At 46.2% G+C, this 25,128-nt stretch overlaps 1 protein-coding gene across 2 annotated transcripts in view; it reads left to right on the top strand.

Annotated features, from left to right (window-relative positions):
• Positions 1–412: 412 nt before the first annotated feature.
• PRKCA (protein kinase C alpha) overlaps positions 413–25,128 on the top strand; it is a 342,829-nt gene continuing 318,113 nt past the window's right edge. For both annotated transcript variants that reach the window (XM_038757073.1, XM_038757072.1), the window contains exons 1-2: positions 413–614; positions 16,188–16,219. In XM_038757073.1, coding sequence (XP_038613001.1) covers positions 439–614; positions 16,188–16,219 — 208 coding nt within the window. In that variant the 5' untranslated portion in view covers positions 413–438. The remainder of the gene's footprint in view (positions 615–16,187; positions 16,220–25,128) is intronic.

Genomic DNA, 25,128 nt, shown 5'->3' with positions numbered 1-25,128 from the left:
TCTCGCCCACAGGCCCCGCCCCTCGACGTCAGGCCCCGCCCCTCCCGCCGTCAGGCCCCGCCCCCTCCACACACGCGGGCCCCGCCCCTCCCCGCCCGTAAGCCACGCCCACCACTCCCGTAGGCCCCGCCCCTTCTCGCCCACACGCCCCTCCCCTCCCCGCCGTCAGGCCCCGCCTCCCGGGCCCGCGCCCCTCCCCGCGCGCGCGCCTTCTGGGCATGCTCAGTGGGCGGGGAGGGGGCGGAGGCGGCGGCGGCGGCGGCAGGTCGCGCCCGCCTGTCAGTCGGCGGGGCGAGCGAGGCGGCGGCGGCGGCAGCCGGGCCCCCCTCCCTCCCTCCGTCCGTCCGTCGGTCCGTCCCTCAGTCCGTCCCTCAGTCCGTCCGTCGGTCGCCCTCCCTCCCTCCCTCCCTCCCTCCGTCCGTCCCTCAGTCCGTCGCCATGGCCGACGTGTTCCCCGCGGGCGAGGCGGCCGTGCCGGGCCAGGACGTGGCGAACCGTTTCGCCCGCAAAGGGGCGCTCCGCCAGAAGAACGTGCACGAGGTGAAGGACCACCGATTCATCGCCCGCTTCTTCAAGCAGCCCACCTTCTGCAGCCACTGCACCGACTTCATCTGGTGAGCCCGGCCCCACCCCCAACGGCTCGCCCCACTTCTCTGGGCCTCACTTCCCCCATCTGGGAAATGGGGGGCGAGCCTGGGAGCCCCACATGGGACGGCTTCCATTCATTCATTCGTATTTATTGAGCGCTTACTGTGTGCGGAGCGTTCAGATGTCAGCCCCGCCAATTGTCAGCTGGGTGACTTTGGGCAAGTCACTCCACTTCTCTGGGCCTCGGTTCCCTCATCTGGAAAATGGGGAGTGAGCCAGGGAGCCCCACATGGGACAGCTTTCATTCATTCATTCACACAATCGTATTTATTGAGCGCTTACTGTGTGCGGAGCACTGGACTAAGCGCCTCACGGGTTCAGATTTCAGCCCCGCCAATTGTCAGCTGTGTGACTTTAGGCAAGTCACTCCACTTCTCTGGGCCTCAGTTCCCTCATCTGGTAAACGGGGGGGCGGGTGAGCCTGGGAGCCCCACATGGGACAGCTTTCAGTCATTCATTCATTCATTCATTCAGTCGTATTTATTGAGCGCTTACTGTGTGCGGAGCGCCGGACTAAGCGCTTCATGGGTTCAGATTTCAGCCCCGCCAGTTGTCAGCTGTGTGACTTTGGGCAAGTCACTCCACTTCCCTGGGCCTCAGTTCCCTCATCTGGAAAATGGGGATTAAGCCTGGGAGCCCCACATGGGACAACTTTCATTCATTCATTCATTCAGTCGTATTTATTGAGCGCTTACTGTGTGCGGAGCGCTGGACTAAGCGCCTCACGGGTTCAGATTTCAGCCCCGCCAATTGTCAGCTGGGTGACTTTGGGCAAGTCACTCCACTTCTCTGGGCCTCAGTTCCCTCATCTGGAAAATGGGGAGGAAGCCTGGGAGCCCCACGTGGGACAGCTTTCATTCATTCAATCGTATTGAGCGCTTACTATGTGCGGAACACTGGACTAAGCGCTTCATGGGTTCAGATTCCAGCCCCGCCAATTGTCAGCTCTGTGACTTTGGGCAAGTCACTCCACTTCTCTGGGCCTCAGTTCCCTCATCTGGAAAACGGGGAGTAAGCCTGGGAGCCCCACATGGGACAACTTTCATTCATTCATTCATTCATTCAGTCGTGTTTATTGAGCGCTTACTGTGTGCGGAGCGCTGGACTAAGCGCTTCACGGGTTCAGATTTCAGCCCCGCCAATTGTCAGCTGTGTGACTTTGGGCAAGTCACTCCACTTCTCTGGGCCTCAGTTCCCTCATCTGGGAAATGGGGGGTGAGCCTGGGAGCCCCACATGGGACAACTTTCATTCGTTCATTCATTCAGTCAGTCGTATTTATTGAGCGCTTACTGTGTGCGGAGCACTGGACTAAGCACTTCATGGGTTCAGATTTCAGCCCCGCCAATTGTCAGCTGTGTGACTTTGGACAAGTCATTCCACTTCTCTGTGCCTCAGTTCCCTCATCAGGAAAATGGGGAGTGAGCCAGGGAGCCCCACATGGGACAGCTTTCATTCATTCATTCACACAATCGTATTTATTGAGCGCTTACTGTGTGCGGAGCGTAAGCGCTTCATGGGTTCAGATTTCAGCCCCGCCAATTATCAGCTGTGTGACTTTGGGCAAGTCACTCCACTTCTCTGGGCCTCAGTTCCCTCATCTGGAAAACGGGGGGTGAGCCTGGGAGCCCCACATGGGACAGCTTTCAGTCATTCATTCATTCAATCGTATTTATTGAGCGCTTACTGTGTGCGGAGCACTGGACTAAGCGCCTCACGGGTTCAGATTTCAGCCCCGCCAATTGTCAGCTGGGTGACTTTGGGCAAGTCACTCCACTTCTCTGGGCCTCAGTTCCCCCGTCTGGAAAATGGGGGGCGAGCCTGGGAGCCCCACATGGGACAACTTTCATTCATTCAATCGTATTGAGCGCTTACTATGTGCGGAACACTGGACTAAGCGCTTCATGGGTTCAGATTCCAGCCCCGCCAATTGTCAGCTGTTTGACTTTGGGCAAGTCACTTCACTTCTCTGGGCCTCAATTCCCTCATCTGGGAAATGGGGAGCAAGCCTGGGAGCCCCACGTGGGACAACTTTCATTCATTCACTCATTCATTCAGTCGTATTTATTGAGCGCTTACTGTGTGCGGAGCACTGGACTAAGCACTTCATGGGTTCAGATTTCAGCTCCTCCAGTTGTCAGCTGTGTGACTTTGGGCAAGTCACTCCACTTCTCTGGGCCTCAGTTCCCTCATCAGGAAAATGGGGAGTGAGCCAGGGAGCCCCACATGGGACAGCTTTCATTCATTCATTCACACAATCGTATTTATTGAGCGCTTACTGTGTGCGGAGCACTGGACGAAGTGCTTCACGGGTTCAGATTTCAGCCCCGCCAGTTGTCAGCTGTGTGACTTTGGGCAAGTCACTCCACTTCTCTGGGCCTCAGTTCCCTCATCTGGGAAATGGGGAGGAAGCCTGGGAGCCCCACATGGGACAACTTTCATTCACTCATTCATTCAATCGTATTTATTGAGCACTTACTGTATGCAGAGCACTGGACTAAGCACTTCATGGGTTCAGATTTCAGCCCCGCCAATTGTCAGCTGTGTGACTTTGGGCAAGTCACTTCACTTCTCTGGGCCTCAGTTCCCTCATCTGGGAAATGGGGAGCAAGCCTGGGAGCCCCACGTGGGACAACTTTCATTCATTCAGTCGTATTTATTGAGTGCTTACTGTGTGCAGAGCACTGGACTAAGCGCTTCATGGGTTCAACTTTCAGCTCCGCCAATTCATTCATTCATTCATTCATTCATTCAATCGTATTTATTGAGTGTTTACTGTGTGCAGAGCACTGTACTAAGCGCTTGGGAAGTACATGTTGGCAACATATAGAGACGGTCCCTACCCAACAGTGGGCTCACAGTCTAGAAGGGGGAGCCAGTTGTTAGCTGTGTGACTTTGGACAAGTCACTCCACTTCTCTGTGCCTCAGTTCCCTCATCTGGAAAATGGGGAGTAAGCCTGGGAGCCCCACATGGGACAACTTTCATTCATTCATTCATTCAATCGTATTTATTGAGCGCTTACTGTGTGCAGAGCACTGGACTAGACTAGTCTTCTAGACTGTGAGCCCACTGTTGGGTAGGGACCGTCTCTATATGTGCCAACTTGTCCTTCCCAAGCGCTTAGTCCAGTGCTCTGCACACAGTCAGCGCTCAATAAATACGATTGAATGAATGAATGAATGCTAAGCGCTTCATGGGTTCAAATTTCAGCCCCACCAATTGTCAGCTGTGTGACTTTGGGCAAGTCACTCCACTTCTCTGGGCCTCAGTTCCCTCATCTGGAAAATGGGGATTAAGCCTGGGAGCCCCACATGGGACAACTTTCATTCATTCAATCGTATTGAGTGCTTACTATGTGCGGAACACTGAACTAAGCGCTTCACGGGTTCAGATTTCAGCCCCGCCAAGTGTCAGCTGGGTGACTTTGGGCAAGTCACTCCACTTCTCTGGGCCTCAGTTCCCTCATCTGGAAAATGGGGGGTGAGCCTGGGAGCCCCACGTGGGACAGCTTTCATTCATTCATTCATTCATTCAGTCGTGTTTATTGAGCGCTTACTGTGTGCGGAGCGCTGGACTAAGCGCTTCACGGGTTCAGATTTCAGCCCTGCCAATTGTCAGCTGTGTGACTTTGGACAAGTCACTCCACTTCTCTGGGCCTCAGTTCCCTCATCTGGAAAATGGGGAGTGAGCCAGGGAGCCCCACATGGGACAGCTTTCATTCATTCATTCACACAATCGTATTTATTGAGCGCTTACTGTGTGCGGAGCACTGGACTAAGCGCCTCACGGGTTCAGATTTCAGCCCTGCCAATTGTCAGCTGTGTGACTTTGGGCAAGTCACTCCACTTCTCTGGGCCTCAGTTCCCTCATCTGGTAAACGGGGGGGGCGGGTGAGCCTGGGAGCCCCACATGGGACAGCTTTCAGTCATTCATTCATTCATTCAGTCGTATTTATTGAGCGCTTACTGTGTGCGGAGCGCCGGACTAAGCGCTTCATGGGTTCCGATTTTAGCCCCGCCAAATGTCAGCTGGGTGACTTTGGGCAAGTCACTCCACTTCTCTGGGCCTCAGTTCCCTCATCTGGAAAACGGGGGGTGAGCCTGGGAGCCCCACATGGGACAGCTTTCAGTCATTCATTCATTCAATTGTATTTATTGAGCGCTTACTGTGTGCGGAGCACTGGACTAAGCGCTTCACGGGTTCAGATTTCAGCCCCGCCAATTGTCAGCTGTGTGACTTTGGGCAAGTCACTCCACTTCTCTGGGCCTCAGTTCCCTCACCTGGAAAATGGGGAGGAAGCCTGGGAGCCCCACGTGGGACAGCTTTCATTCATTCAATCGTATTTATTGAGCGCTTACTATGTGTAGAACACTGGACCAAGCGCTTCATGGGTTCAAATTTCAGCCCCACCAGTTGTCAGCTGTGTGACTTTGGACAAGTCACTTCACTTCTCCGTGCCTCAGTGCCCTCATCTGGAAAATGGGGAGTAAGCCTGGGAGCCCCACATGGGACAACTTTCATTCACTCATTCATTCAGTCGTATTTATTGAGCGCTTACTGTGTGAGGAGCACTGGACTAAGCACTTCATGGGTTCAGATTTCAGCTCCTCCAGTTGTCAGCTGTGTGACTTTGGGCAAGTCACTTCACTTCTCTGGGCCTCAGTTCCCTCATCAGGAAAATGGGGAGTAAGCCTGGGAGCCCCACATGGGACAACTTTCATTCACTCATTCATTCAGTCGTATTTATTGAGCGCTTACTGGGTGCGGAGCACTGGACTAAGCACTTCATGGGTTCAGAGTTCAGCCTCGCCAATTGTCAGCTGGGTGACTTTGGGCAAGTCACTCCACTTCACTGGGCCTCAGTTCCCCCATCTGGAAAATGGGGGGTGAGCCTGGGAGCCCCACGTGGGACAGCTTTCAGTCATTCATTCATTCATTCAGTCGTATTTACTGAGCGCTTACTGTGTGCGGAGCACTGGACTAAGCGCTTCACGGGTTCAAATTTCAGCCCCACCAGGTGTCAGCTGCGTGACTTTGGGCAAGTCACTTCACTTCTCTGGGCCTCAGTTCCCTCATCTGGAAAATGGGGGGTGAGCCTGGGAGTCCCACATGGGACAATTTCATTCGTTCATTCATTCAGTCGTATCTATTGAGCGCTTACTGTGTGCGGAGCGCCGGACTAAGCGCCTCACGGGTTGAGATTTCAGCTTCGCCAATTGTCAGCTGTGTGACTTTGGACAAGTCATTCCACTTCTCTGGGCCTCAGTTCCCTCATCTGGAAAATGGGGATTAAGCCTGGGAGCCCCACATGGGACAACTTTCATTCATTCAATCGTATTGAGTGCTTACTATGTGCAGAACACTGGACTAAGCGCCTCACGGGTTCAGATTTCAGCTCCGCCAATTGTCAGCTGTGTGACTTTGGGCAAGTCACTTCACTTCTCTGGGCCTCAGTTTCCTTATCTGGAAAATAGGTAGTAAGTCTGGGAGCCCCACATGGGACAGCTTTCATTCATTCATTCATTCATTCAATCGTATTTATTGAGCGCTTACTGTGTGCAGAGCACTGGACTAAACGCTTCATGGGTTCAAATTTCAGCTCCACCAATTCATTCATTCATTCAGTCGTATTTATTGAGCGCTAACTGTGTGCAGAACACTGTACTAAGCGCTTGGGAAGTACATGTTGGCAACATATAGAGACGGTCCCTACCCAACAGCGGGCTCACAGTGTAGAAGGGGGAGACGGACAACAAAACAAAACATGTTAACAAAATAAAATAAATAGAATAGTAAATATGTACAAGTAAAATAAATAGAGTAATAAATCTGTACAAACATATATACAGGTGCTATGGGGAGGGGAAGGTCATCATAATAATGATGGCATTTCTTAAGTGCCCACTCTGTGCCAAGCACTGTTCTAAGCGCTGGGGAGGTTACAAGGTGCGCAGGTTGTCCCACGGGAGGCTCACGGTCTTCATCCCCATTTGACACACAAGGGAACTGAGGCTCAGAGAAGTTAAGTGACTTCCCCGTGGTCACACAGCAGACAGGTGGTGGAGCCGGGATTAGAATCAATCAATCAACCAATCGTATTTATTGAGCGCTTAGTGTGTGCAGAGCACTGTACTAAGCGCTTTGGAAGGACAAGTTGGCAACATCTAGAGACAGTCCCTACCCAACAGCGGGCTCACAGTCTAGAAGGGGGAGACAGAGAACAAAACCAAACATACTAACAAAATAAAATAAATAGAATAGATAGGTACAAGTAAAACATATAGAGACCCAACAGCGGGCTCACAGTCTAGAAATAAATAAGTTTATTTATTTATTTAGTGGCTCAATCAAATACCTCTGAATGAATGACGGGGACTCACGACCTCCGACTCCCAAGTCCGGGCTCTTGCCGCTGAGCCACGCCGCTTCTCGTGTTCTCATTTGCTTCTTATTTATTGAGCGCTGACTCTGTGCAGAGCACTGTACTAAGCGCTTGACACACAGCCGCACCACCTCGAGCCCGTTCTAGACTGTGAGCCCGTTGTTGGGTAGGGACCGTCTCTATATGTTGCCGACCTGTACTTCTCAAGCGCTTAGTACAGCGCTCTGCACACAGTAAGCGCTCAATAAATACGATTGAATGGATGAGTGAACCGTGGGCACATACCCTTGCATCCCTGCCCTGCTCAACCCCGCCTTGGTGCCTTCATTCATTCGGCTTTATTGGGCACTTACTTCATGCAGAGCACTGTAGTGAGCGCCCGGGCCCGACCGCCCTTGGGACAACCTCCCAAGCGCTTAGTACAGTCCTTTGCACACAGTAATCAATCAATCAATCGTATTTATTGAGCGCTTACTGTGTGCAGAGCACTGTACTAAGCGCTTGGGAAGTACAAGTTGGCAACGTATAGAGACAGTCCCTACCCAACAGTGGGCTCGCAGTCTAAAATAATAATAATAATAATAATAATAATGTCATTTGTTAAGCGTTTACTATGTGCCAAGCACCGTTCTAAGCACTCGGGTAGATACAAGGTAATCAGGTGTCCCGTGCTCACAAGCTTCACCCCCATTTTACAGATGAGGCAACCGAGGCACAGAGAAGTGAAGCGAGTAACCGTACATCATCAATCGTATTTATTGAGCGCTTACTATGTGCAGAGCGCTGTACTAAGCGCTTGGGAAGTACATTAAATACGAGTGAATGAATAGTAATAATAATAATGTCATTTGTTAAGCACTTACTATGTGCCAAGCACAGTTCTAAGCACTCGGGTAGATACAAGGTAATCTGGTGTCCCGGGCTCACAAGCTTCACCCCCATTTTACAGATGAGGCAACCGAGGCACAGAGAAGTGAAGCGAGTAACCGTACATCATCAATCGTATTTATTGAGCGCTTACTATGTGCAGAGCACTGTACTAAGCGCTTGGGAAGTACATTAAATACGAGTGAATGAATAGTAATAATAATAACGTCATTTGTTAAGCACTTACTGTGTGCCAAGCACGGTTCTAAGCACTCGGGTAGATACAAGGTAATCTGGTGTCCCATGCTCACAAGCTTCACCCCCATTTTACAGATGAGGCAACCGAGGCACAGAGAAGTGAAGCGAGTAACCGTACATCATCAATCGTATTTATTGAGCGCTTACTATGTGCAGAGAGCTGTACTAAGCGCTTGGGAAGTACATTAAATACGAGTGAATGAATAGTAATAATAATAATAATGATGGCATTTATTAAGCACTTACTATGTGCAAAGCACTGTTCTGAGCGCTGGGGGGTTACAAGGTGATCGCATTGTCCCACGTGGGGCTCACAGCCTTCATCCCCGTTTTGCAGAGGAGGGAACTGAGGCACAGAGAAGTCAAGTGACCTGCCCAACGTCACCCAGCCGAGAAGTAGTGGAGTCGGGATTAGAACCCATGACCTCTGACTCCCGAGCCACGCCGCTTCTCAGTGAACGCTCAAGAAATATGAGGGAATGAATGAATTGAATGAAGAACCAGCCCACCCGGGGCGTGCCCCCCGCACTCTCCCAAGCGCTTAGTGCAGTACTTTGCCCACAAGAAGCGCCCAATAAGTACAATGGGGTGAATGCTCTGCGAATAGTAAGCGCTCCATAAATAGGATTGATTGATGGCTTCACGGACCGCACCACACCTGGCATGGTAATAATACTACTACTAATAATAATGACGGTATTTGTTAAGCGCTTACTATGTGCCAAGCACTGTTCTAAGCGCTGGATAATAATGATGGCATAATAATAATAATAATAATAATAATGGCATTTATTAAGCGCTTACTATGTGCAAAGCACTGTTCTCAGCGCTGGGGGATCCAAGGTGATCAGGTTGTCCCACGTGGGGCTCACAGTCTTAATTCCCATTTTACAGATGAGGGAACTGAGGCACAGAGAAGTCAAGCGGCCTGCCCAAGGCCCCACAGCTGGCCAGTGGCGGAGCTGGGATTCGAACCCACGACCTCTGACTCCAAAGCGCTTCCTGTGTGCCGAACACTGTTGTAAGCGCCGGAATATAGGAGGTGATCAAGGTGTCCCACGTGGGGTTCAGTCTTAATCCCCGTTTTGCGGATGAGGTAATTGAGGCCCAGAGAAGTGAAGTGATTTGCCCGAAGTCACACAGCTGACAAGTGGCAGAGCGGGGATTAGAACCCACGACCTCCGACTCCCAAGCCCGGGCTCTTTCCACTAAGCCACGCTGCTTTGTCACGCAAACACACAAACTACAACCGCGCCACACAACGAAGGATACAGTTGTTGACTTCCAATCACTAGTACACGGACCCTCATACAAGCGGCACGCGACATGCCCCGATACCCATGCCAATCCGGGCACACGTGCCAGCATGTTTGTCTATATTCAAGCCTATTTATTGAGCGCTTACTGTGTGCAGGGCACTGTACTAAGCGCTTGGAAAGTACAATGCATTCCATCTTATTGAGCGCTTACTGTGTGCAGTGCACTGTACTAAGCGCTTGGAAAAAGTACAGTGCATTCCATCTTATTGAGCGCTTACTGTGTGCAGAGCACTGTACTAAGCGCTTGGAAAGTACAGTGCACTCCATCTTATTGAGCGCTTACTGTGTGCAGAGCACTGTACTAAGCGCTTGGAAAATACAATGCATTCCATCTTATTGAGCGCTTACTGTGTGCAGAGCACTGTACTAAGCGCTTGGAAAGTTCAGTGCATTCCATCTTATTGAGCGCTTACTGTGTGCAGAGCACTGTACTAAGCGCTTGGAAAGTACAACACATTCCATCTTGTTGAGCACTTACTGTGTGCAGAGCACTGTACTAAGCACTTGGAAAGTGCAGTGCATTCCACCTTATTGAGCGCTTACTGTGTGCAGAGCGCTGTACTAAGCGCTTGGAAAGTACAATGCATTCCGTCTTATTGAGCGCTTACTGTGCGCAGAGCACTGTACTAAGCGCTTGGAAAGTGCAGTGCATTCCATCTTATTGAGCGCTTACTGTGTGCAGAGCGCTGTACTAAGCGTTTGGAAAGTGCAATGCATTCCATCTTATTGAGCGCTTACTGTGTGCAGAGCACTGTACTGAGCGCTTGGAAAATACAATGCATTCCATCTTATTGAGCACTTACTGTGTGCAGAGCACTGTACTAAGCGCTTGGAAAGTACTGTGCACTCCATCTTATTGAGCGCTTACTGTGTGCAGAGCACTGTACTAAGCGCTTGGAAAGTACAGTGCATTCCGTCTTGTTGAGCACTTACTGTGTGCAGAGCACTGTACTGAGCGCTTGGAAAGTACAGTGCATTCTGTCTTATTGAGCGCTTACTGTGTGCAGAGCACTGGACTAAGCGCTTGGAAAGTACAATGCATTCCGTCTTATTGAGCGCTTACTGTGCGCAGAGCACTGTACTAAGCGCTTGGAAAGTGCAGTGCATTCCATCTTGTTGAGCGCTTACTGTGCGCAGAGCACTGTACTAAGCGCTTGGAAAGTACAACACATTCCATCTTGTTGAGCACTTACTGTGTGCAGAGCACTGTACTAAGCACTTGGAAAGTGCAGTGCATTCCATCTTATTGAGCGCTTACTGTGTGCAGAGCACTGTACTAAGTGCTTGGAAAATACAATGTATTCCATCTTATTGAGCACTTACTGTGTGCAGGGCACTGTACTAAGCGCTTGGAAAGTACAGTGCATTCCATCTTGTTGAGCGCTTACTGTGTGCAGAGCACTGGACTAAGCGCTTGGAAAGTACAGTGCATTCCGTCTTATTGAGCGCTTACTTTGCGCAGAGCACTGTACTAAGCGCTTGGAAAGTGCAGTGCATTCCATCTTATTGAGCGCTTACTGTGTGCAGAGCGCTGTACTAAGCGTTTGGAAAGTGCAATGCATTCCATCTTATTGAGCGCTTACTGTGTGCAGAGCACTGTACTGAGCGCTTGGAAAATACAATGCATTCCATCTTATTGAGCACTTACTGTGTGCAGAGCACTGTACTAAGCGCTTGGAAAGTACTGTGCACTCCATCTTATTGAGCGCTTACTGTGTGCAGAGCACTGTACTAAGCGCTTGGAAAGTACAGTGCATTCCGTCTTGTTGAGCACTTACTGTGTGCAGAGCACTGTACTGAGCGCTTGGAAAGTACAGTGCATTCTGTCTTATTGAGCGCTTACTGTGTGCAGAGCACTGGACTAAGCGCTTGGAAAGTACAATGCATTCCGTCTTATTGAGCGCTTACTGTGCGCAGAGCACTGTACTAAGCGCTTGGAAAGTGCAGTGCATTCCATCTTGTTGAGCGCTTACTGTGCGCAGAGCACTGTACTAAGCGCTTGGAAAGTACAACACATTCCATCTTGTTGAGCACTTACTGTGTGCAGAGCACTGTACTAAGCACTTGGAAAGTGCAGTGCATTCCATCTTATTGAGCGCTTACTGTGTGCAGAGCACTGTACTAAGTGCTTGGAAAATACAATGTATTCCATCTTATTGAGCACTTACTGTGTGCAGGGCACTGTACTAAGCGCTTGGAAAGTACAGTGCATTCCATCTTGTTGAGCGCTTACTGTGTGCAGAGCACTGGACTAAGCGCTTGGAAAGTACAGTGCATTCCGTCTTATTGAGCGCTTACTGTGTGCAGAGCACTGTACTAAGTGCTTGGAAAATACAATGTATTCCATCTTATTGAGCGCTTACTGTGTGCAGAGCACTGTACTAAGCGCTTGGAAAGTACAGTGCATTCCATCTTATTGAGCGCTTACTGTGTGCAGAGCACTGTACTAAGCACTTGGAAAGTGCAGTGCATTCCACCTTATTGAGCACTTACTGTGTGCAGAGCACTGTACTAAGTGCTTGGAAAATGCAATGTATTCCATCTTATTGAGCGCTTACTGTGTGCAGAGCACTGTACTAAGCGCTTGGAAAGTACAGTGCATTCCATCTTGTTGAGCGCTTACTGTGTGCAGAGCACTGTACTAAGCGCTTGGAAAGTACACTGCATTCCATCTTGTTGAGCGCTTACTGTGTGCAGAGCACTGTACTAAGCGCTTGGAAAGTACAGTGCATTCCATCTTATTGAGCGCTTACTGTGTGCAGAGCACTGTACTAAGCGCTTGGAAAGTACACTGCATTCCATCTTGTTGAGCGTGTACATGTGGGCAAAGTACTGCACTAAGCGCTTAGGAGCGTACAGCGCAACAATAAACAGACATATTTGCCCCTGATTAATCTGCAGCCACCTTATCGACTTGTACTTCCCAAGCGCTTAGTCCAGTGCTCTGCACACAGTGAGCGCTCAATAAATACGATTGAATGAATGAGTAAATTAACCCTCCCATACGACCCATGCACACATTTTTCTGAGCCCTCTGGAGAGTGGCAGATAATAATAATTATGGTCTTTAAGGGCTTACTGTGTGCCAAGCGCTGTCCTAAGCGCTGGGGTAGAGAAGCAGCGTGGCCCAGTGGAAAGAGCCCGGGCTTTGGAGGCAGAGGTCATGGGTTCAAATCCCGGCTCCGCCACTTGTCAGCTGGGTGACTTTGGGCAAGCCACTTCACTTCTCTGGGCCTCAGTTCCCTCATCTGGAAAATGGGGATTAAGACTGTGAGCCCCCCGTGGGACAACCTAATCACCTTGTATCTCCCCCAGTGCTTAGAACAGTGCTTTGCACATAGTAAGCGCTTAATAAATACCATTATTATTATTATTAATGGAAAGAGCCCGGGCTCGGGAGTCAGGTTGTGGTTTCTATTCCCGGCTCTGCCACCTGTCAGCTGTGTGACTTTGGGCAAGTCACTTCACTTCTCTGGGCCTCAGTGACCTCATCTGTAAAATGGGGATTGAGACTGTGAGCCCCAAGTGGGACAACCTGATCACCTTAGAACAGTGCTTTGCACGTAGTAAGTGCTTAACAAATGCCATTATTATTATTATTATTATTATTATTATTATAACCTTGTTATCTATCTTTTAGACTGTGAGCCCACTGTTGGGTAGGGACTGTCTCTATATGTTGCCAACTTGTACTTCCCAAGCGCTTAGTACAGTGCTGTGCACACAGTAAGCGCTCAATAAATGCAATTGATTGATTGATTGATATCCCAGCGCTTAGAACAGTGCTCGGCACGTAGTAAGCCCTTAACAAATACCATTATTATTATTATCATTAACACACTTAATCCCCATTGTGCAATTGAGGTAACTGAGGCCCAGCGAATAATAATAATAATAATAATGATGGCATTTATTAAGTGCTTACTATGTGCAAAGCACTGTTCTAAGCGCTGGGGAGATTACAAGGTGATCATGCCGCCCCACGGGGGGCTCACAGTCTCAATCCCCATTTTACAGGTAAGGGAACTGAGGCCCAGAGAAGTGAAGTGACATGCCCAAAGTCACACAGCTGACAAGCGGCGGAGCCGGGATTTGAACCCCTGACCTCTTACTCCAAAGCCCGGGCTCTTGCCACTGAGCCGCGCTGCTTCCCCTAGCGAAGTGAAATGACTTGTCCAAGGTCACACAGCAGGGGATGAGAACTCACGTCCTCCGGGGCCCAAGCCCGGGCTCTTGTAGTGTATCGACCCAGACAAGCAGAAGCGGAAAAAGGACGGAAAGGGAGAAGAGGTTTTCCAGGGTTGCCAGGAGAAACCCGGACCGCAGGAGCTCCGAAGTGGCAGCAATTGTGCTGTCCCTCATCCCGGCCTTCCACTCTTGCCAGGGAGCGTGGAATGGGTGTGCTTTCTGCCTTTTTATTTTTTTGCCCCTCCTAAAATGACTTTTACCAAGCGCAGGGTGAGAGAGAAAGAGCATGCCACAAACTGGTGAAAGCCCGATTTCGGGGAGGGGAAGGGTTGAAACAGAGCAGGCAAACTGCAGAAGGGCAGAAAGAGTGGCTTTAAAATAGACCCTGGCAACACGGGCTTCACTTTCTAGCTGTGCTGATCGGAGCAGTTTCCTGTTAAAAAAAGCAAATAAAAACCCCCCAACGAATTGGAGCAATCATCAACAATCGTATTTATTGAGCGCTTACTATGTGCAGAGCACATCAAATTAAAGGAATGGTCCGTGTCCATCCGTCCCCCCACCACACTTTCTCCTCGTCCTCTTTCCTCTTCCTCCTTTTCCTCCTCCTTTCCCTCCTGTAGCCTGGGAAGCTCACTAATGTTCCTCCAAGACAGCGTGCAGCAACTCGCCTAGATCAGTTCATTTATGTACTTTTTCATAAAACCACAGACAGCCCAAATAGTCTTCGCCGATATGCATTTAGAGTGGTATGTAAAGTAACTCTCCATACAGTAATAGACTGTGAGCCCACTGGTGGGTAGGGGCCGTCTCTATATGTTGCCAATTTGTACTTCCCAAGCGCTTAGTACAGTGCTCTGCACACAGTAAGCGCTCAATAAATACGATTAATTGATTGATTAATAGGGAAATACTAGGTAAGAATACCTCAAGTTGGTTGGATGGCACAGGGGCAGGCATATGTGTTTTTTTAGTCTTTTGGGGCAAGGTTGGGAGAAGGTGTCCTTCACCCTCATTGAACAAACTTGGATGTAACACAATCTGCACACAGTAAGCGCTCAATAAATACGATTGATTGAATTAAGGAGTGTGTCATTGATCACCGATTGCTTTTTAGTTCTTGAAGTTGAACGGGTCTACCAACTCCATTGTATTGTACTCTCTGAAGTGTTTAGTACAGTGCACCGTCATTGGGAGGTGCTCCGTAAATGCCACTGATTGCTTTGAACACATAAGCATTCAATAAATACCACTGATCAAGTGATTGTGAAGTTGATTAGCAATATATGTAGGCAAAGTAGTATCTTTGTCTCAGGAGGCAATATGAATGAACGTATTTAGCCTGGTCCGATTTGCTGACTGAAATGGAGAATTTAGGTTTTTATCAAGACAATTCAGGACCCCCCCCCCCCAAAAAAAAAAAACCCAACAACAAAGAAAAAGAAAGCCAACCAAACCCCATCATTTCTCTTTGTCAAACCAAGTATTTTGGGATCTGAATTATCTGAATAGTGGCTTTGGCCCATTTAATTCCGTCAGGTTAGATCTGGTTTAAATGTCATTTTCATGTGAACGAAGCTGTTTACAGAAGATTATTGTATCTTGAAGCATTGTAACTTGAAAACTAAATTACAGTGCTTCAAGATATAACTGATGTCTGGGTATTCGTTATTGGGAGAGTTCTTAAATAATGAGGACTCAAGTCAATTCGTTTTAGCTTTCTGGATTCTAGTTATTGTTGTAAAGAAAAATACCCTTCCAAGGTTCTTTCCTGAAGTTTATTTGCTTTGTTTGTTCCAAGAGGCCAAACATTTTCAGGTAAATCGGAAAGAACAAAACAAGTCTCTGACTTGTTAATCGGGCCGATCCCGGTTGACAATAGTAATCTTATAGGTAAACAATAGTTACGTGTGTGGCTATAAATTGTTTGTAAAAGCTGGCGTTACATCTCAAGTTTAAAGGTTAAGAGCAGGATAGTTTTGTGCCCTGGGTCCCATGGGCTATTTAAGTCAGCTCTTACTACTAAAAATGTTAGTAATATTAATATTTTAGTGCCTACTGTGTGCCCAGCCCTGTAGCAAGTGCTGGTGGGGACTGAAACTTTTAAAATTAATTGGGTAACATAAAATACAAGAACTTACAGAGATTGAATTGACCTTACGGTAACTTATTTTTGCCTCAGGTTTCTCATCTGTAAAACGGAGGTAAAATACCTGTTCTCTTTCCCTCTTAGACTATGAGTTCCATGTGGTATATTGCATCTATTACAGTTAGTACTGTGTTCGTCACAGAGTAAGTGATTAACAATTATTAATATTACTATTATCTGTTACTCTAAATCTGGGTAATTGAATCATTTAAAAAAATTTATAAAAGCAGATTCTATAGAGTTCGAAGTAATGCCACCTTTAAATGGGTGTTCTGTAATATTAGTTACATTACATCTTGTGGTATTTTTATAGGATAAAACGAAGTATCTAGTACAGAGAGTGTTAAAATATTTTGTTCTGATTACTGTCTTGCAGGGGGTTTGGGAAACAAGGCTTCCAGTGCCAAGGTAAGCTACCTATGATTTTCTTGATTTGGTTTATAAACTAGCATTTTATTCTAAATAAAGTGGAAATCACAAGAAACCCATCGTGATAAGCAAGTCAACCATTAGAAGTGTATTAAGTTGCTACTTTGCATGATGTAGAAAGCATTGGATGATTTAGTTACGTTCCATGAAATATGAAGGAGGGAGTTTTTTTGTCCAAAAAAATTATAGAAATGTGTTGGGGTTTTTTTTTTTTCCTCACATTTTGCATGCAATGGGAATTTTTGTGTCAGGCTCTGCTCTCAAATACTCTTGTTGTAATTTTGTTTTTTCAGGGAACATTCTCCTTGTCAGATGCTGCTGCCTGTGTGTGGGTGTGCAGGAAAATGGAATCACTTTATATTCAAATGGCTTTTGTTTTCTTTTATTTCATTTTTAGTTTTTAATCTTTGTCCATTTTGCCTATGCATTAATTTGGATCTTTTCCATCTCATGGATACCGATCCAATTAAAATCACCCAAATGGTCACTTCCTCCCCGCAAACAACCAAAAAGAGGTTGTTTTGGGATTACTGATTTGATGACTGATTCACTTCCAGAACAGTCTCCATGCTGTAAAATTGTTGCTGATTTGAGAGCAGTTGGCAATTTGATATTAAGCCAAAACGCTGGTATTTACCTTCATTTGTGGTGTTATCAGCCCTCATATACGTTTCCCTCATGTCGAAACAAGACTTCTTTTTACTTTTAATATGTACTCTGACTCTGCATTGGCAACTCGTTCAAGTCACTTTTACTATAACATGGGTTTTTGGTTACACAATGTTGGTATTTCATGATTGAAATGGTCTTCCCACAACAGGACTGTGTTGTGGGTATAATGTGAGCCACAATTTGTCACAAGTAGATTGAGTGATGGAAGAAGCAGTTGTGTGGTTGTCTGTAATATCAGTCCAACTGGAATGCTGTTAAACTTCCTAGCTTCTGCCTCAGCTCCTCTATACTGTATCATATGGTATTTTTGTCTTTCTATGTAACTGTGCAACTTGTCAGTATTTAATACAGTAAGATGACTTCATTAACACTTGTACAGTTAAAGTTATAGGCTACACTTTTCCATTCAGGTAACTGTACAACTTGTCAGTATTTAATACAGTAAGATGACTTCATTAACACTTGTACAGTTAAAGTTATAGGCTACAATTTTCCATTCAGGTACCGAGAACAAATATTGATTGTGTTCCGTCCAAAAACCGGGGTGTTTGAGAATTACATTCTTGCCTACCTATATTACCCAAATGATCAATTACCTTTAAGGTTGAGGCATGTGCAATTTCTGAAACTTGTTTTTTTTTCTACATCTGCGATGTAAATGGCTACATCTGCCAAAGATGTATTAGGGTTTTGGTTTCATATTCACTTTGAAGCCATAGTCTTGGCATTAGTATTTTCCTAGAGCATTCCGATTACCTGCCAGATTCCCACACTTTCTATCCTAAGATGTCAAAGGAACACGTGAATGAATTCTCTTGTACTGACAGAAGTTATTGCCCATTTATTTTGAAATTAACTGTTATTAAAGGGAACTGAATTTGAGAACCTAGGTGTTAAATAGAATGGCAGAGAACACTCTTTGGACTGTGGTAAAAGATGTCATTTCCTTGTCACTTGGCATATGTGACTAGACTTGGTAGGTTCTCATGGGTCTCGTGAGATAGTTGTCAGAAGGTACAGGAGGCGGTGAGCAGATTCTGAAATCGCTGATCTGGCTTAGTGCTCTGCTAAACGCTCTCTAAAATAGTATCATATATGCTTACTGTGTGTGAAGGCATGACACATCTCCTTGAACACGTTACTAAATTTGGTAATTTAACAAAGGGAGGAGAATGGATAAAAACATGCTTCTGAAAGTCTGCATGGGGAACAGATTTAAAAATGCTTTTTCAAGCAAAATCTCCATTTAGCATTCCAATCTGCAAGATGCAAATATCATGTATAGCGATAGCTTAATTTTTACAGGTCACTCATTGTACAGATGAAGGAAATATTTCTTCAAGAGCACTCTGGGAAAATTTCATGTATACATATACATCCAGGCGCGCGCACACACGTGCAGGAGGTTCTTGTAGTAAACTGTCCTTAGGGTTCAAGGAAGTATCTATCAGAGTGATATAAAACATTCCTGTCATTGACCCCTTCCCCCCATGCCTACAGAACATGTTCCAATATTATTCCTTGCTGTGCTGTTGAATTTATCTTAGAGTGCCTGGTATCATTTTCACTGCTTCCTACTGTCGTGATCTTCTTGAAGCTTCCGTTACCCGCTTCCAATAGCTGCAGGCCAGCCTGCTTGCAGTTTTCTCCCAGCCAACTCTAGCTCTGCCTAGCAGAGTGACTCAATGTTCATTGCTTTGGTGTTAGGGCTATGACCTTGTCTTCAACTCTTTTGTCTCTCTTCCCTCCCTCACACTGTTTTTGTGGCTTGAAACTCTCCCTCCCCAAATCTGACAGACCACAGCTGTCAGACCACATTGAAATTCCGGCTAAAATCTCGCCTCCCACAACAGGCCTTCTCCAGTTTATATCCAGAGCCCTAAGTCATGGAAATCCGTCAACCATCATCTCTAGCATGTACTAGTGGACTGTGGTATAACCAGTAGCATGCCGCCGTTTAGTTACTGAGATCTACCATCTGCACACCTACAGAACTGGCTTAGAAATTTGCCATTAACATTCCAGTCCTTTATGGCTCAAACATTTTTCTTTTCCTCATGTCAGCATCATCGCCTACACATGTATTGAAATCTCTCAAATATCTGATTTTTCCTTTCTCTGCTATCCATCAGGTTAGAGGCTTATGCACAGACCATTTTGGAAAAAAAATTGCTCTTTTAGAGTCAGGCATGGTGTCATATGGTATTAGCGTACTGGAAAAATGTGGCTGTCTTGAAAGAAGTGACTGTTTTGTTTTCCAACTTTGCCTAAGAGCGTTCACTCGGAGAGGTAAAGACTCCTTCAGAAGGTCTGCCTTGTACCTCTGGCTGTCATTCATGAGGACGTCTTGTTTCACTCCTGTGTAGTGATACTGATTCACTCTCTGGATAAGCGCAGCTGTGGTTCTCATGTCACATCCAGAGATTGCATGATGTGATAGTATTTTGTTTGTTTTGGATGAATACCACTCTTTTTTTGTGTCTTTATTAAAGACAGTGTCTTTACTAAAGAAGTAGTGTCGCTTTGAGGATAGAACACAGGCCTGGGATTCAGAAGGGCTTGGGTTCTAATCCTGGCTCAGCCACAAGTCTGCTTTGTGACTGTGGGCAAGTCATTTAACTTTGGACTTCATTTGCCTCTGTAAAATGCTGATCAATACTGTGAGCCCCATGTGGAGCAGGGACTGTATCCAACCCAGGCTACTGTATCTAGCCCAGGGCTTGGCACATAGTAAGCACTTAACAAGTACCATTATTATTAGTTCTAAAAGATCATTTCATATGTAGGATCTTATTTAAAACTACTAGCAATTCTTACTAATCAGTCTCCAATTATAGCTGTATTCAATAGTGAGAGACATTTGGCTTTTCAGGAGGAACTGTAGTGAGGAGAAGTTGGATGGGGTAAATCCTTCAATTCCCAGGCAATTCCAGGCTTTTTTTTTCTTGCTGAAATTTAGTCCTTGGAGGTATTCTAGGAATTGTTTTCTTAAATAGTTAAAACCCCTATGTCCTTGGATACTGTTAGATGTTTTTATAGTATGTCTTTTACAGTAATTTATATGGAATAAGCAAAATCAATCAATCACTGGTTTTGACCACTTATTGTATGCAGAACACTGAAGTACTTGGGAGAGTAGACTACAAAAGAGTTGGTAGACCTATCCCTTGCCCTCAAGAAGCTTGCAGTCTAGAGGGGAAGACAGACATTGATATAAATAAATTATGGATATGTACATAAGTGTTACGGGGCTGAGGGATGGGAGAATATCAAGTGCTTAAAGGGATATACCCAAGTACAGAGTTGACCAAAAGGGAGAGGGAGTTAGGGAAGGCCTCTTGGAGGAAGTGTGATTTTTATTTTTTCTTTTGTAAATACGGATTTGGAGATCGGGAAAGGGGTAGTCTGTCATCTGGACGGGGAGGGAGTCCCAGGCTAGAGGGAGGGCATAGGAGAGGGGTCAGCCACAAGGTAGGAAAGATTTTGCGGTAATGTAAGCCAACTGGCGCTGGAGGAGCAAAGTTTACAGGCTGGGTTGTAGTAGATCGGTAAGGTAGGAGGGGGTGAGCTGATTGAGTGCTTTAAAGCTTATGTTAAAGAGTTTCCGATTAAACTTTTAACAAGCACCTCACAAACAGGATCCTGTGTTAAGGGAAAAAGAATGCAAGGTAACTAGATGTTCAGGGCAAGAAGAGACCTGGGTTTTAGATTTGGGCCTCTGGAAATCTTTTTCTTGGAATTGCTTGAAGAAGGTGCTTAAAACTATTTGCACTGTTGGAGAGTACCTAAAATTATCCCCTTCTTACATTAAATTATGTTGATGTGTGTCTGCAGAGTGCTTAGGGGAGCTACCACTTCTTTAAATCTGGGTCATCCTCATTTTTCTTCAGAGGCAAGCTGTACGCTCATTTTACTGGGAGCCGTGAAGCGGAGAGGGAATTGCTCCAAGATTTGTGGTACTCACTGATGAAGTCATGGTGAAGATACAGAAATCCTGCCTCGGTCTGATAGTTTAAGGGTCAGTCCAGTAGTAGTTCTCAGGAGTGTTGTTTAGTTGCTCCCTTCCTCTAAGAGGAATCGGAAATTTATTCTTCATGGGAGTTGGAAATACCCCAAATCCATGATGTTTGTCACTGGGTTTAGCAAAATTGAATAGTTCCTAATTAAGCTTGCTTAGAAATAAGCCCTCCCAGTTGTCTGACCACTAGAAGGGCAGGGCCGGGACATAATTAGTTATAGCATCTGTATTTGTTGGTATTGGCTTTGCTTTTGAGACTGGAAGAGTGCCCCAGCTTGCTGGTGAGCACCTCTGGTATTAAGCAGACTTTCTCCTAGTTGGTGACACCTGGGGAGCAGGGCACTATATGGAGGGTTTGAGGAGGAGTTGAAAGTGGGCAACCTGAGGGAGGGAGTGAAAGACTATCCTCCCCAGATGACTACCTGGAGGGGGATCCGTTAGCCAGCTTTTCTACTTGCAGAGCAACTGATCCGAATGCCAGCTCTCCAAGGGGAAGGTGAAAAGGGCCCGAAACTGAAAGTTGAGGAAGACTGGGTTCTAGTCCCAACTTTGCCTCTGACCTGGTGTGAAACGTTTGGGGAAGTTCTATACTTTTTGGGGGTTTTAGTTTCCTCCATAAAGTGTTCTCTCTCCCTCCCCTCTGAGACTGTATGTCCCATGTGTCTAATCTGATGGTTTTTCATCCACCCCAACCATAAGCACAGTGCTTGGCAATACTATAATAATAATAATAATAGTGCTTGTTAAGCGCTTACAATGTGCCAGGCTGGGGTAGATACAAGCTAATCAGGTTGGGCACAGTTCACGTCCCTCCTGGGGTTCACAGTATTAATCCCCATTTTACAGATGGGGTAATAGAGGCCCAGAGAAGTTCAGTGACTTGCCCGAGGTGATACAATTGTCCCTATTAAGGGATAGTTAGGTCACATTGCCCTTGCTATCCAAACAGAGAGATGTTGGGAGGACTGATTCTAAGTCATTTTTGAGTAGGGGAAGGGGGTTCTTCCTCTATTTCAGTTTAAGCCACCCTGTCAATCTGCCCACTGGCAGCTGTATAATTTGCCTCCTGTGGACTGTAGATTCCTTGTGGGCAGGGATAGTGCCTACCAACTCTGTTGAACTCTCCCAAGAGCTTAGTAGAAAACTTCAAACAAAGCATACGCTAAATACTATTGATTTTTAGAGGGTTTCCCCCTTTTTAAATGACCACTAACCGCCAAGGCCTTGAGACATTTATCATGACTCCTTTCTTTAGTTATCTGAATGTTCAAGCAGCATATTAACCCCGTTTCTGTTTCCAAATCTGTCAGAGTGATCACCCCCTGCTGAATTGAAGTCACATTGATTTGTTGTTCATTGCTACCTAGGAATCTTCAATTCATTTCTTCTTAAAAAGTACTAGAGGTGTTTTCAGTGCTGGCTGAACTGAGGTTATATGGTTCAGAAGGAGCACAGTTCAGCTTTCCTTCTGAGGTTAAGCTGCATTTTAGCTGAAGGGCAGGCATGCTTGGGTCCAAGTCCACTCTACCAGTACTAAACTCACCTGTTTTAGGGTCAGACTTGGCTCTGAATAAGGTGAATTTTGTCTCCCTAGTTATGGGCCTGGCTTGTACTGTAAGCTCACTGTGGGCAGGGAATGTCACTGTTTATTGCCGTGTTGTACTTTTCCAAGCGCTTAGTACACTGCTGTGCATACAGTAAGTGCTCAATTAATGCGATTGAATGATGAATGAATGAATGCCACCCTCCCTACCTCCCCCAGTCAAAGAGGGTTTGCTTCATGGGTCACTGAAGTAACCACCAAGGTTATTACCTGATGAGAAGCAGCATGGCTCAGTGGAAAGAGCTTGGGCTTTGGAGTCAGAGGTCATGGGTTCAAATCCAGGCTCTGCCAATTGTCAGCTGTGTGACTTTGGACAAGTCACTTAACTTCTCTAGGTCTCAGTTACCTCATCTGTAAAATGGGGATTAAGACTGTGGGCCCCCCGTGGGACAACCTGATCACCTTGTAACCTCTCCAGCACTTAGAACGGTGCTTTGCACGTAGTAAGCGCTTAATAAATGCCATCATTATTATTATTATTTGTTATTATGAGGCAGCACGATTGAGGATCTAGTGTGGAGGGGAAACAGTGTGGGCTACCTCGGGGACCGCAGTGGAGGGAGGGAAGAGATTTTGGGCTTGGCTTTTTTTTTTTTTTAATAAAAGTCTGGTTATGCCATAAGACTGCCGGGCGCCATTAGGGGGAATGTCTTTCATCCAGATAATGGCTATGACGGTCAGTCCTGGAAGTATTCTGGAAGTCCTGGAAGTGCTTAGTACAGTGCTCTGCACACAGTAAGTGCTCAATAAATACGATTGATTGATTCTGGCACCAGCTGGACTCGGCTCTGGTTGAAGAAAAGGACCTAGATTGCATGGGCAGCAGAGGGTTGCGGGTGAGCATCGGAGAAGTGGAGTGTCACCCTCACCTAGGTGGGTCTGACCAAGAAAGAGCCGACTTGCCAGGCCCTCCTCCCAGTCCCTGCTGACTCTGGCTCCCAGCAGTTGCCACCCTACTTCCATTTTGCTGCACCCCGAGACTCTCGACAGTGTGACCAGTATCTTCGGTGGCCGTGCCTGGCTACCTCCTGGCGCTTTCCGTGGCCCAATCCCCTCTGGGAGAGAGGGACGAGGGGACCCTCCGTGGCGGCCACTTGTATTCCGGTTAGATACAGTGTTGGTATTTGGCCCACCCTAACTGAAGTGAGTATTGTTTGGAGAAAGAGCTGCCTAAAGCAGAAAAGTGGACTAAAGGAACCTCATTGACAGCTCAGGAACTGAGGCTCAGGAGCTTATGGCTCGAGGACTGTTTCAAGCATAGTTTAAACCCATAAAATATGGTTTTAAACCCATAAAATATGGGTGTTTTGTAGCACAACGAGAAGGCTATGGGAAGGATTTGGTGTCTTCAAGTATTTGAGAAACTACCGTACAAGTGGTGGTGGGAGGATGTTCACCATTTCCACTATGGGGATGACAAAAGTGAATAAGCTTCAATAGATTCGTAAAGGAGCGAAACTAGAAATGAGGAAGAGCTTTTTATTTTAATGGAGTTGAGGAAATACCTTCTCTGGAAGGAAATAGGGTTTGGCGGGTAGTAGTCATTGACCTGCCTCTTGAGCTGTTACTCTTCCTTGTGAAATAGAAAGCTTCCCCCCACCCCCCTTCCCCGTCATTGCCCTTGTGTATATATTTTTATACTCTATTGCTTCCCCCTACTTTCAGTTTATATTATTGTCTCTTTCCCTGTTTAGACTAAGTTCCTTGAGGTCAAGGATCATTTCTATTAACTATTGTATTCTGCCAAGTTTTTAGTATAGTGCTCTGCACAGAGTAAAGACTCAATAAATGCAATTGATTGCTTAGGTAGCAAGTACATGCTAATAGAAATATGAAAATTGTGAAGTAAGATAAAGGTGACAGCAATAAGAACAACTATTTGGAGAAAGTAACACCTTGAAGCTGTCCAGCATTCTAAAAAAATGGAAGACTGGTAGCTTTATCAAACCTAATTTTCTTATTTTCCGACATTAAATATCACCAGTTGCTTAAATCTTACCAGAAAGTGGCATCTTGCTTTTCTCCTTTTCAGTCTTTCTGACTGGTATACTTTGAAAATTTTCATTTTTTTATAGAAATTGTGGAGATGAATAAACTAGTATAGTAATGAACCTCTCTACTGTGGGAGAACTGAGAGCTCAAATGAAGTTAACGAGCTTTGAAAAGATCTACATTTAAATGATAAAGAACCAAAACTTCTTTGCCCCTTTAAAAATATGATTCAATTTGTTAGGAAAGGAAAGAATGATGTAGTTGGAGGAAATTTTATTTTGAAACTTTCTGAATAAGGTAGCGAGGTGGGGGACAGATTCCTAGTACTGGTTTTTTTTTTTCAGAATTTCCACGAGAAACTTTTAATTTCAGAACTTGCTTTCAACTACTCTGTAAAACTTTGTGTTAGACTGAAACCTGACATGGAAAATATCAGGGCTGAAACTTATTAGTTCAAGAGTCAGAGTGCACCGAAGTTATCTGAACCACAAATTTTATTAACTCCCTTTAATGACACATCTCCAGCGTTGTACATGTTGGAGTAAATTTTCTTTTTTTAAAGTGGTTATTTTTGGGTTTTGGGTGTTTTTTATCTGTTTTGTC

Source organism: Tachyglossus aculeatus, chromosome 15 (assembly GCF_015852505.1).
Source record: "Tachyglossus aculeatus isolate mTacAcu1 chromosome 15, mTacAcu1.pri, whole genome shotgun sequence".
NCBI classification, from domain to species: Eukaryota; Metazoa; Chordata; class Mammalia; order Monotremata; family Tachyglossidae; genus Tachyglossus; species Tachyglossus aculeatus.
This window is presented reverse-complemented; position numbering and strand designations above follow the sequence as displayed.